Source organism: Hippoglossus hippoglossus, chromosome 2 (assembly GCF_009819705.1).
Source record: "Hippoglossus hippoglossus isolate fHipHip1 chromosome 2, fHipHip1.pri, whole genome shotgun sequence".
Classification (NCBI taxonomy): Eukaryota; Metazoa; Chordata; class Actinopteri; order Pleuronectiformes; family Pleuronectidae; genus Hippoglossus; species Hippoglossus hippoglossus.
In genome coordinates, this window is record NC_047152.1 from 3,545,077 (window position 1) to 3,558,690 (window position 13,614).

The 13,614-nt window shown below is 45.1% G+C and overlaps 1 protein-coding gene across 1 annotated transcript; it reads left to right on the forward strand.

Moving 5' to 3' along the window:
- Positions 1–2,181: 2,181 nt before the first annotated feature.
- On the forward strand, positions 2,182–13,559 carry LOC117777221 (indian hedgehog B protein-like). Its single transcript, XM_034611857.1, has 3 exons — positions 2,182–3,245; positions 6,769–7,030; positions 11,370–13,559. Exons 1-3 carry the CDS (start codon positions 2,946–2,948, stop codon positions 12,065–12,067), a joined length of 1,260 nt encoding a protein of 419 aa, XP_034467748.1. The 5' UTR covers positions 2,182–2,945; the 3' UTR covers positions 12,068–13,559.
- Positions 13,560–13,614: the final 55 nt, after the last annotated feature.

A 13,614-nucleotide genomic window follows, 5' to 3' on the forward strand; every position in this document is an offset into this window, starting at 1 on the left:
AATATCAGAAAATCATTTAAATGTAGTGAAGATGTTAACTCTTATGCCTCCAGATCTTTTTATTTATATCTATTTTGCCTTAAAACCACTAAATCGTCCGTGTTAATGTCTAAAGACGCATTTCGGAGCTGTGTCTTTCTTCCTGACCCCAGACAGAATGAGTATAATGGGTCGACAGCGGTCGATAGAGCAGCCTCTCTCCCTTTTTTCAGAGAACGGTGAGATGTTGACTCAAGGTGTTGCAGCATCTCGGGAATGCTATTGAAGCCTTATTTGAAAAACGTCACTGTTTGTCTGCACGGCCCCGAGGGACTTCAAATGTTTCTGTGTGGGTAACATGACGGGGAAGTGGTTGCTAGTTTTTAGTAACGTTTCCAAGGAAAATCATGGTAATCCTGGCCGACTAATATCCCAGGAAGAGGTTGATATTAAACTGTTAATTCTAAGGAAATTTCCATCCATCTGACGCCACTATCATAAAAGCTTCCTGTGTGGCGATGGTTGATATTTACTTGCGTTACTGACGACAAGATATGGTCAAAACTCCTATTCTACAATCATAATATTTATCATAATATCTGTAATTTCCTCCTTGGCTATAAATTGTCTTATCAACTCTTTTATTGCCTATCTGAAGCGTAGATCAATAAAAATCATGCATTTTTATAACCTAGCACTTTCTCCAATTCCTAAGTTATGAGCTGGTTGATCAGTTATCAGTCGATTGAAAGAAAGTTGATCATCGATTCATAGTTTGGCATTTTCCAAGTGAAATTGCATCATATCTGATGTTTTTCTGCTTTTCTTGATCATTTATAAAAGTGACCTGATTATTTTTGGTTCTGTTTCTAGGACAAAACAAGATATTTGGTGACATCACCTTGGTTATTGTGGCATTTTAGCGATTTCTGACGTTTCTCTCGAGGGATCAATCAAGAAATCAATCGGCAGGCTGCACAATAATGAAAAAAATGTTTATCAGCTCTGACGAACAAGTACCAAGAATTGTAAGTAATTTCCTCCTTCAGCATGAATGGATTATAAACTCATATGTTTTCCATTTAACTAGTAGAGCATTACAAGTTATAATCAGTACCACATTAACAGCCCTCTCCAGGAAATTTCCAAACGTCAAGGGAATTAAGGCATCATCAAATATTATCTATTGTTTGATTGTATTCAAAACCTTTCACACATTTGGTTCACTAACTTTTAGACTTTATGTTTGTCCTGAATCTTGAGAAAGGACAAATACAAAGTTATCATTTAGCTTTGGGCCCCTAAAAACCGTCTAAAGGCCCCTGCCAGTGTTCAGACCCTTTGGTGATGGACTAGAGCTTCAGTGGCGGAATTCACTGCCTGGCTCGGTACAGAGTATCCACTGGAACCCAAGATCTTCAACAATCAATAATTTCCCAAATTGGGATCAATAAAGTAACACCAAAAACCAAGCACATCATTTCAGGGCTAACAATGTTGTCTGGTTGTGTTTTAATGACCTTGTCAAATGTCCGCAGTGAGACGTCGCATTCAGTTATTTTTCGGCGTCTCCAGTCAGTGGCAGTTAATATGGATTGAATATTATGTGAAAATAAGTAAATGATCTGCCCTTTCTAATCAAGAGACCCTTTAATTCATCATTTGTCATTGACTTCATAATCCAAAACCATGCCTAGCTGTGTCATTAAACCACCTTTTGATTTGGAGACTACATTGCACAAGAAGCAGCAAATGTGAAGTTCCAAGAAAAGCTTCATTAGAAATGTATGGTGATGTCCCACGATGATCCCTCAGAGAAATCTTCTCTCTCTCTTCTGGTTCATTCTCACCTTTTAGTATATTGTGATACTGTAAACTTCATGGATTCACTTGTCAACGTGTCACCAGCTGAGATCGTAAATTGGTTCGTTTCAGTACCTCGCCACAAAATAATAATGACAGACTGATCTTTTTCTCTTGGGGTTGTGGTTTCTCCAAACTGGGGACTTGGGCCCTTCAGGTGGTTACAGGTGGTTCAACGTCACTATGAGGCTTCTGCAGAAAGAGAGGACAGATAAAAGAGTTGGTTTATGCTCAGAGGTTTGTTACTTCCTCACCTACAGCACAGACTGTTATGTCACTCTGGACCAAGTCTAAAATCTTTCAGAGGGTGGGGGGTGGGGGGGGTGAGAGTCTCGCAGGTCTGAGAGGGTGCACCTGCTCGTGCGTCTTGACTTGGAGACGAGGGTCCAAAGGACGGAGCGAGCGCGCGCCGGCCAGGACAGTCTCGTGGCTCGGTGTTTGTCTGTCCTCTGGGCTGAAGCCCCGGCTGACAATAAACAGATGAAGGCGGCCGCGGGACCTGTGCCACCCCGATGGGAGGAGAGGACGGAGCAGAGGGCAGGTCCGGCAGGGCGCGGCCTTCTTCTTCTCCCGCGGCACCTCATCTGCACTGTAGTAGGATCTCTTCCATTTCCATTTCTGCCAACAGCCCTGCGCCACAGGGACGCATTGAGCACAAACCCGAGAGGCAGAAACCGCTGCGGGGACACCCTTTGACCGCCGTGCCCAACAGGCACAGCCTGCCTACGCACCGCGCGCCTCCCTGTCTGTCTGTAGCCCGTTTCTCACAGCTCCGACACAGAGAGAGCGCTTTGAACCTGCCTGCCAAGATAAACTCACCTCGCCTATTTATGCCCCTGCCTCTGCGTGCACTCGGGACAGGAGGGTGTCAGCAGCGCACGGGACAGGTCCGGGTCATTGCAGCTCGTCTCTTGCGGCGCACTGGCCACTTTTACGCGCCGGGAATGGCGACTTTTGAGGACTCGGGGATGAGTCCTGCTACGTTACCTCCACTCTAAAATAGCCAAGGGGGACCCACGCGAGGGGACACGACAAGAGAAATACAGCGGTGACATTTTGGCCACCCGCCGGGGGCGAGGGTGACACACCGGCCCCGGGGCGGAATGCTACTCCCGACGCTGGTGACGTGCCTCGCCGGGTGCGCTTTTCTCCTCTCGCCGGTCAGCGAGGGCTGTGGACCGGGTCGAGGTTATGGCAAGAGGCGGCCGCAGAGGAAGCTTGTGCCGCTCGCTTACAAGCAGTTCAGCCCCAACGTGGCCGAGAAGACTTTAGGGGCCAGCGGGAGATACGAGGGGAAAATAACGCGGAACTCTGAGCGCTTCAAGGAGCTCACCCCGAACTACAACCCCGACATCATCTTCAAGGATGAGGAGAACACAGGTGCAGACCGCATGATGACACAGGTAACCCCGCCGGCTGCCGTAGTGCCTTTTAGCCTTGCTCTTTCAGCTCGAGGAGAGACTTTCCTGCGCGTTATGGTGCACTTTGCCCAGTCTTTAAACGCGTGGACGCTGTTATCTATTTTTCCCGTATTTCTTGTTGACCCAGGGCTCGTCACTGCAAAAACAATCATTCTTGACAAACCAAATCAAGTTGATCACACTTTTCCAAACGGATCTGAACCAAATACGCGTCGTGTTAGTAAGAGAAGGTGTCATTTCTCCTGGATATCAACTGATTTTGATTTTCAGAGGCTGCTTTACAAGTCTTTATCTGTTGCAGTGTTGCTCTTTGGAAACAGCGATTACAAAACCTCTCTGTTTGCACAAGTCATTGTCCAGTCGATTCCCAAACAGCCCGGCAGCTCATTGACTCAGTTCGTGAATTGTGGAGGAGTTCGAATCAGAGCTCTCCTCTTCTGTGCCACATGAACTTTCAGAGGTCCACTGTGGCCAGGCCGTGCGTAAAACGAGGGCAACCCCGCGTCTATATGGAAAAGTGGTCGCTCTTAATTAAAACACTGTGTCCTCTGTTTTACAACATGTTTTCGGTGGGGGGGGGGGGAAGCCAAAAGTAGTATTTGGTTAGAGCCCGGGTCAAGCGTGTACTGATGTTTACCGTTTTCGTTTAAGTCCGACTGGCCAGGGATAACAGTCGCCTTTTGGACTGTCAGAAATTTTTAACGACACCGCCATTGATGTGGCGCTGGGTGGAATTTATTTGACTCCCAATTTCCCCAGGAATAAAGTATTTATATCTGGCTCTTGTGACCGCGGGCTTCCTCCCCGAGCGGCGGCGATTATGTCCACAGACCCACGTGGGGAATGAAAGCGCGCACCCCAGTCTGGAGCTGGAGCTGTCACCTCTCGGCGCGCACTGCAAGAAATACCCCCCCTCCCCACTGCAGCCGGGTTGAAGTGAGAAATGTAAAAGATAACGCCTTTTAAATGCAAGAAGCAAAGATGTGCAAACAGGGGTTGAGTTTGTTCAAAGTGTCAAATGCAAAGAAATAACCAAATTGAGGAGTTCTAACCTGGAAAAGCCGCAGAAATGCAGCTGCGGGGAAAGTAAGAAACGTTTCATTTGAACCTTGTTCGTGAAATAAAAAAAACCCAGGCAGCCCTTAATGAGAAGCTTCTCCTCCAAACAGGACATTTTTTGCAGCGCGCACCCAGAAGCCGCCGCCGCCGCCGCGCGTCAACGGCGCTGACCTGCACACAATTTATGGGCTCCAAGCCGCAGGAGACAGCCTCCTGTTTGTCTTTTGCTATTCCGTGTTACTTTTTGTTTGTTTTCGCAGTTCGCCGTGTGCAAAAATAGCCCACTTCACTTGTGTCGAAGCCTTAATTATACAGATTTTTCTTCTTTTTTTTTTTCTTCACCCCTTTAGCTTTTATTCGCCTTTTCCTGGGCGCTCCGTGCTGCATACTGACGCGACTGTTCGGGGGCGAAGACGCACTGCAAAAAGTGTCCACTCTTCCCGTGTAACTTGCACTTGTGATGGATTTTGCATTTACCATTTTAAAGCACATGCACGGAAAAGCGAACCCTAAGTTAATTTTAGGGGATTTCTTGGAGGGATGATGCGTAAAACTTCGAAGATCACCCCCCTTTTACGCACAGGGCGTTTGAATTAAGAGACACTAAAAGCAGCTGGTTGATTTTGAATGAAAACACCAGTGGTTTTGTCCCCTAATTTAAAGAAAACAGGCCTTTCAGACGCCACATGAAACTAAACGAGCCGCTCAGAGGGACACTTTTTGCAGCGCGGAGGTGTGCATAGGCGCATGTTGTCAGCCCGCGCGTCCAATGTTTGTGCAGCCAGCGGTTTAGTGCTGAAACCGCTCCGACAGAAAACCCCCGTCGATCCATATACCTTGAAAGGGAAGCCAGCTAAATCTATCGTCTGATTTATGAAGTCCACCTCGTTGCTCTGACCGCAGAGAGAAAACACGAGACGTTAAAATCCACACTGAACACCGTGAAAAGGCATCTGTGGCCACGGGGGCCGCGAGCTATTCTTATCACAGCCAACATGGAAAGAGACATTTATAGGGTCTAATCCCCGTTTTCAGCCCTTAATTGGGGGAGATTCAGGAAACGTTGCATCACTGAGACTTGCATTCAGGGGCTGTGCGTAGCTGCAGAATGACCTCCAGTCATGCGACCTGGGGTTGTTCAAACTTTAAAGGGCTCACTGCGAATTTGGATAAAACTTTCGTCCCTTCACATGTAATCAGATATATTCTCTGCTAAATGTTTTTTGACCTTAGAAAGGTGTCATAATGAGGAAGTGGGCCGACTCTGACCCTTTGACCAATCAAAGTGTTTCAATTCACATTTTACAAATGATAAATGGCATAAAAGAAATACCTGAACAGAGGCAAAATGCATCACCCCTGAAAACTCAAGGTAGAATTCACCTTAGGAAACTGCTAGATTAGATTTTTGACAATACCCGGACTCACTATCTCGTTATATTCGTGCAAAGCCCTCGTCCTTTGTTGAATCAGGTTTGACTGAAACCCAAACTTTTCCTTTTCTTATCATTTCTGCCCAATCGGAGAGCGATCAAATCGTGATATTTTACCTTTCTGCCTTCATGTGAAATAGCCGCTTCACGCCAATCAATGTAATTCTCCTCCCACTTTTGACATTTTCTGTTAAAGCCTGTATTGAGAGTGACGCCCTGACAATGCCGCCTGGGTGTGGATCAGATAAACGGGGCGGACTGGAGGATTTATTTGCGTCAACGTGGGGCGGGCGGGAGCCGAACGAGTCCCTCAATGGGCCCTCTCACCTTCTGTTTGCTCACCCTAACCAGACTCCAGGTTTAGAGGGACGCTGAGGACCTCTTGTTCATGTAGCTGTCACCCACTCCCCCCCGACCGCCACCCCATAACCTCACAGTCCCCCCTTCAAACCCTCAACTCCCCCCCTTCCATCCCCAACATAGCCTCCCGGCTCCCTTCGCTTGCCACAGTGAACAAACATCAGGCCCGAGGTGGGACAGCAGGGGTGCATTGTGGGAAAGCTGAAGCCACAGACAAGGGGGAGAGGGGTGACTGGGGTGACGGGGGGTTTGGTGAAGTGGATGGATGCAGGGAGAATGGGTCTTTGTGAAGAGTCAGGCTCTGAGTGCAGCAGCAGCAGTAGCAGAGGGGGGGCGGAGCTTTAACTTCTAAAACATCATAAATTTCAAACAAACAGCAGGAAAAAAAGTACAAGGGTCGAGTCTGTGACAACACCGCTCAGGAAAATAATGTGACAGGAAGACAAGAAGAAGACGTCGCAGCTCGGAATCTATTTTGTTCTTTGTCAGGGTGGAGGAGATTTACATTCTTTGGATCACGTAACCACAAAACCTCACATTGGATCCTTTGGGCGACGCTAAACGTAGACAACCGTACTTCATAAGTAAAACAATCACAAGTCATAAAGTCCCTGATTCAAATACAAACTGTCCCTCTGTCTCCTCTCCTGCAGCGCTGCAAAGACAAGCTCAACTCTCTGGCCATCTCGGTGATGAACCTCTGGCCCGGGGTCCGCCTGCGGGTCACCGAGGGCTGGGACGAGGACGGCCACCACTCGGAGGAGTCGCTGCACTACGAGGGCCGAGCGGTGGACATCACCACCTCGGACCGGGACAGGAACAAGTACGCCATGCTGGCGCGGCTGGCCGTGGAGGCCGGGTTCGACTGGGTCTACTACGAGTCCAAGGCCCACATTCACTGCAGCGTCAAGTCAGGTGAGAGACCGCCGGGGTTTCGATCGCGTGATGTAGCTTTTTTCTCATGAAGGAAAAAAAGATCATGCAGGTTAAAGTGTCAAGATGTCCCAGCACGTCTGATGGCAAAACATACACTGAGGAGGTGTGACATCCACTAGAGGGCAGCGCAGAGTCGAGAATAACAAACAGGGCGACGGTGGAGGAGGTTGTGACGATGTACCTCTTACGAAAGACGGCGGTGCTCTACACTGCCCCCCCCCCCCCCCACGATTTCCTGTGGTACTGCTCCGTTTCATCTATTTTATTTGTGCGCTTTCAGCCGACGTGCACAATTGCGTAAGAAATGAAAGCAGAGCACGGACAGAAGGCTTCGTCCGATTCCGTGGAACGTTGAGCATAAATGAGCCTTAGAGAAATCCCAGTCTTTATACATACAGTATATGAAAGAAAGCTAGATGTGATAAAGCGCAAGAATTGTCCTTTACCTTTCATCCACCTCATTTCCCACCATTTCCTCTAAAAACAAAATAGACCCTTGGAGCCATTGTTCCATTTTTTATCAACATAAAACAACAGACGACATATTTCATTATTCTTTACAATGTGTAGTCATGGCAACTAACTCATTTTCATCGTAAGGATGGAAACTCAACACACTTGGATAATGTTAAGAAAAGACGGTGGTCTTGGTTAAGTATCGTTCCCAAACCCGACCACACGCTGGACACATGGTGGCGCTGTCCAAAAAAACAAACACCCTTTCTCCTGATACATTTCTGAGTTTGTCGCGGACGCGGGTCTGGGCTGGTGCCGACGGCTTCCAGGGGAAAACCACAGCCTCGTAATCTGAGCGGGACAACCGACAAAAGCTCTCACTCCCCCCCCCCTACTCAGCTCTGATATATTGCTAATCACATTACACGTGTTTTCTCGGCAGTGAATTTCCATTTTATGCCTAAAGCTTTAAATGTCCCACACAGCCGGAGAAACACTGGATTTACTTTAGCGCTAAGGCGTCTCAGTGGAGTGATTTTCTGGTTCAAGTTCAGAAACTCAACAGCAGCTTTTTAACAGAGACCCGCCTCTGCTGCCTTTTTATTTTCCTTCTAACAGTTTTTGTTTCAACCCCTGATCACTAACTCCTTTCTTGTTTGCATTAAAAGTAAATGGACGCTTGCTCGCTCTTATATTTCCCCTCCTTCCTCCTCTTCCTCTTCTTCTTCTTCTTCTCTCTCATCAGCCACTCACCCCATGTTTTTCTCAGATTGGCTTCTTTCTCGTGGCTTCCTGGCTTCCCTCAGACAAACGCAGGCTCATCTCCTTCATGCAAACACACATCTGCTGATTTCAGAAGGTTAGGTTAATAAATGCCTGTTTATGGAAAAGTTTCCCCATTCCAAAAAACTTGTATGGCCACAAATGGTTCAACAAACACAGATTGATTAGCTTGAAGACCAAATGTCCAACCACACTTTTAGTTTTAACCGATTATTCACACCTTACATGACTTAGTATGATCATTTATTGCGTTACATATTTGTAATCGCGTCAAACAATATAGAAATGAAGCACAGATGCATTTACATCTTCTACATCCACTGAATTCAAGTTATTATTTGGGTGTAAGTACTTAAATGGAGGCTTTGCAGCTACTTTGCCACCGATTTGTTTGCTGCTGCTGCTCGTTGTTTCAGTCTGAATCATTTCAAAAGGTGAGATACACTCTGTCGAGGATTTCAGCACTAAAAGGAAAGTGAGGACAGTTTCAGCAATAATGTCATATATTGCATAAAAGTGCAATAAAGAGTTTTGAGGTACAAACTTGGCAGGAGGGTTGTTCCACAGCTCTCCTATGGATATAGGCGGTCTTTCTGCATCCGGACCGATCAGCCACCGGATAGATAAAGATTCTAAACATCAGGAGCATTTCCAGGGAAACTTTGGGGCACTACATGGAACCAATCCCCCCAAATCCTAAGATTTTGGCAGAAATCTACTGGCATTGGGCCTCGTTAGAGAGTTTTTGACCTTTCTGAGTCTCCTGTACGTGGCCGATCATAGAATTTAAGGTGGTTCTCACAAAATTGGAACATAATCAGCTGTTCTTTGGACCCCAGGCAACGTCTTTTCTTACCCGCCCTCCAGGAAAGCCATGTGGTGGAGAAACCTATTGGTTTAGCTCCGGTCCTGTTGCTCACATGGACGTTGTCTTGCATGTCGTAGTGGTTCAGTCTAGATTTCAGAGAGTCTTACACCCTGATCTGATCCCAACGCCATTTAGCCCACATGTTGTTACGAGTACTATTAGCCGCTGCTGGGGTCTGCAGGTTATTTTTGTTTTTGATGCTGGGAAAGTCTGTCAGGACATCACACATTCTACATATTTGACATATCCGCCGCTCATGACGACGTACAGTGTGTATTGGGAAAATGTGCAGACAGCATGAAAAGTAACGCAAGCGTGTGAACGCACAGACGTGCAGAAAATCGCACGCTGCTGTAAAAATGAATCAGAATTTAAACTCCCACTTAAACACGGCCTGACACATCTGACACCGAGTGGTAATGAGATTTTTCCTTTTTCTTTTCCCCCCTCTTTCTTCCTCCTTTTTCCAACTTTATCTCCCTTTTCCCCTTCCCGTGTCTCCTCCTCTCTCCTTCCCTCCCAGATCGGGTTGCGAGGGCCCAGTCCTTGTCTTGATCAGAGGGGCAACCAATCAAGTTGGTATTTTATTGTTCTCCCTTTTTTTAATTTTTTATTTCTCCTGTTTTTCCTTCGAGAATTCTTCAAAACAAGGCAAAGAAAAAGAAATCCACCCAGCTGAGGAAAGGTTGGAACAACTGATCCATCAACATCCTTAACTTCAGAGTGGGGAGGGGGCAGCAGGTGGAAGCAGCCACTAGGGGGAAGCACAGTTCCAGGACCCTGTAGATGGACTGGACTGAGAAACTTTATTCCACATGGAGTTTGTCTTCCAGATTATTTCAAGCCCAGGATGCATCATGTGGAAACACAAAATGAGAAAGAATTACTTATCAAAAGGGGAAATTTCATCCTTATTCCGCAAGTTTCCTGTGGACTTGGGTCCAATAACAGGAAACAGGTTTGAGTTTTAACGTCCCTTTAATATTTTATTATATATTTTATTTCTACGCAATTTAATCCTCACATTTTGTCTGGCTTTTATTTTCAAGCTTCTCAAATGAAAAAAGAAAGTTTTGTCAAAATTGTGCCAGAATTTGCTAAGTCAGACCTTCTTAATTAATATAATATAATAATTTAACTTGTCTTGATTTACAAGATACGATTTCCACTTATTTATGAATGATTAAATAAATAAATAGAAGTTATGCATTACACATGCTGGGATCTGTAAAAAATAAGCAAATATATAAGAATATGATCAAATATTTAGCAAATTAAACTTTTATAGTGATAAAATAACAATAATTGATATTGTAATAAAATGAATAGACAATCATAGAATAAAAAGTGAATTGCACATGGAGGAGATGTGTTTTAACCATGTGACCTGCGTGTGGACCTCGGCGTGGACCCGTCAGATGATTAACCTGCTGCTGAGTTTCCTGCTCTGCTCCTTCCTCCTTCACCTGACTTATCTTATCACCTGGCCTTGACTTTCCTGCCTTCCCCAAATATTTATCTCCAGATAGACTTGAAACATGTCCCCGAGTGTCACTGTCCAGGGCCTGGACGCATTGTCTCACACACACGCACACACACACACACACACACACACACACACACACACACACACACACACACACACACACACGGTTGTTATTCAGGAGCTTTTACCCGGCAGCTCAGTTATTGTTCTTTTTATGGCCAGTGCAGGAAAGAAAAAAGTCAATATTTAGCTAAAGGGAGTTAGAAAGATTTATTGTGTTCTCGTGCCCTTTTCCAGAAGCTCATTCCTGCCAAAAACATTAATGAAATTGTAATTATTCCTTTTTTTTTTCTACAATCACAATACAAGTAGTCATAATAGGCAAGATTTTTTTCCGTTTTAATGTCAAAATTTCCAGATACGAAGCCACAATTAGAACTTTTAAGGTCAAACATGTTTTTATTTCACTTGATGTGAACTTTGTATGTCAAGTTATGGGATAATGAGGGATAATAAAAAAAGGAAATCATTTAATAGATGATAATTATAAAATAAACTTGTCAAGTAGTCAGACATATGATGTAAGATCAGGATTTACAGTTTAACTGTCTCATACACTGGACATACATTTATATGTTGTTGTTTTTTATTTTCCTGCCAGGAATGAGCACATCAGGAGTAATGACATCTTCTCTAACCTTCCTGTCTGTCTCTTTGTCTTTCAGACCACTCAGTGGCCGCCAAGTCTGGAGGTTGTTTCCCCGGCGAGGCTTTGGTCACGTTGGAGAGCGGCGGTCAGAAGCCCATCAGTGATCTGCAGCCTGGTGAACGGGTCCTGGCCTCGTCGGGCAGCGACGGCAGCGGTGAACTGGTTTACAGCGAAGTCCTGACCTTCCTGGACCGTGACCTTGTGACCCGGAAACTTTTCTACACTCTGCAGACTGAATCCAGGACGCAGCTCTCTCTCACCGCCGCCCACCTAATATTTGTATCTGAGGGGAACTGCTCAGAGGGGGCTGTGCCAGCCCCTGGCACCCTCAGGACTGTGTACGCCAGCGATGCCAGGCCGGGGCAGTGTGTGCTGGTGTCAGAGGGTAAACCGGGGCAGAATCACAGAGAGGGACGTCTGTCTCGGATCACGCAGGTCACCCTGAGAGAGAAGAGGGGGGCGTTTGCCCCGCTGACCCAGCAGGGGACAGTGGTGGTGGACGGGGTGGTCGCATCCTGCTACGCCATGGTGGACCAACACTGCCTGGCTCACTGGGCCTTCTCCCCGCTCAGGCTCATGCACAGCTGGGCCGGCACCACTGGACCCCACGGTGATGGGATCCACTGGTTCTCTCAGCTTTTACACTGGCTTGGGAGGCTGCTGCTAGACTCTAGTCGCTTCCACCCGCTGGGCATGACCCAGGACGGCAGGTGAAGGAGGAAACAAATGGTTCAAACGAACAGACAGGAACCTGAACTCCTTCACCTTGTGATGGACATGGACCCCAAATACAAACCTGTAAAGCTGAACAGGAACCACGACCAACTACCTACAGGATGGGAGAAGTTTGGGTTCCTGCTGAGGCATGATGGGGAAACAGAGGGGGAAAAAAATCTATGAACTGACACAGATGAATTCCTCTAAAATAACTCAGAGATATAAGAATATGAGATCACTCAGAGTCTGAATGACCTCAAAACACGGGGTTATTGACTTTGTATCCTTGAAACACTATGAGACAATAATCCTGTTATTAATCCTTAATTTACCCCAGAATACACATTAAGCACCTTAACTTAAGTAGAGATTGTTTGAATTTGAAAAACTAAACACATTAAAGGTTTGGATTGTGTCTAAGGTATTTTCAGGTTCAAATAAATTACATTTTGAGGGATTCAGGATAAGGGATTCTTGGTAAATTAATGGACTTTACATCTTGTGACATTTATTTTGTGGATTTAATAGGTTTGAAGTAATCCCAAACAAATCCATTGAGTTAAAAATGTAAGCACTTTTAAGTTGAGGGATAGCCTTTGTTTTTATTGGTCACTTTTAAGGGGTTCTTACTCCCTAAATACCCTTAAACTGTGCCGCTAATCTTTTATAATTAATTATAACCATGAAATTCTAATACCAATTCACTGCAAAATGGTTGAATCAATTAATCGTAACATATGCTGGGTTTCAGTGGATTTTGTGAATGATTAAAAGGGGTTTGAAGTGTGTCGATCACATTTAAGGGGTTTTCACCCCTCAGAAAAACCCAATTTAAACCCATTTAAAACCCTTAATATAATACGGTCCATGAATGTATCAATTAATTTACCCTTAATCTGGGGTAATTCTTTCAAATACATGAATATTAAGAAAGAACTCCTTCAAATGTCGTTCATTTGTACCTGAAGATGAAAATTCCAACCTTAATAACAACTTAAACTAATGAAATGTTAAAATTCATGTGTGAATTAAGAAGTTTGGCCAATTTAAAACCCTTAAACCACGCAGATAATCCATCAAGAAGATTATGTATAAAATGAATGATTAAAACCCGTTATAATACCTTGAGTGTGATAACATTGAAGTGTAAATCAATGGAGTTTCAATCGGAGTTTGAGGGATTTAGTTTGATAGTGTCCACGGGGATGTCGTGCTGTAACATTACTGCTTTAACACAGAGGTTATAGAATAAATGATAGTGTATTTAAGTGTTTTATTTGTTTACCAGAAATCCTGTAATGTTTATGAAGTTATTGTGGGTGAAGAGATATGAAAAAAAGATTTATTTTTTAAATTAAATTATATGGAAATGAGATGTGTGTGTCTCTTTTCTTTCTGATGGAGGTGTGGCCTTTGCTGACATCTACCGGCTTCTGTTCAAAAAGCAGGACTCCTGTTCTTTATGTCTCCTCTTCTACATGTGCAGCCCATGAATGTGTGTCTCCTTTGGGTGCAGAGGACAGATTTAGCCCTCGCGTCTGACT

Excerpts from the sequence above, each read along its gene's own strand:
- LOC117777221 (XM_034611857.1), top strand. The coding sequence starts at position 2,946 with ATGCTACTCCCGACGCTGGTGACGTGCCTCGCCGGGTGCGCTTTTCTC. Across the intron at positions 3,246-6,768 it reads CAGACCGCATGATGACACAG|CGCTGCAAAGACAAGCTCAA; the intron begins GTAACCCCGCCG and ends CCTCTCCTGCAG. Across the intron at positions 7,031-11,369 it reads TCACTGCAGCGTCAAGTCAG|ACCACTCAGTGGCCGCCAAG; the intron begins GTGAGAGACCGC and ends TTTGTCTTTCAG.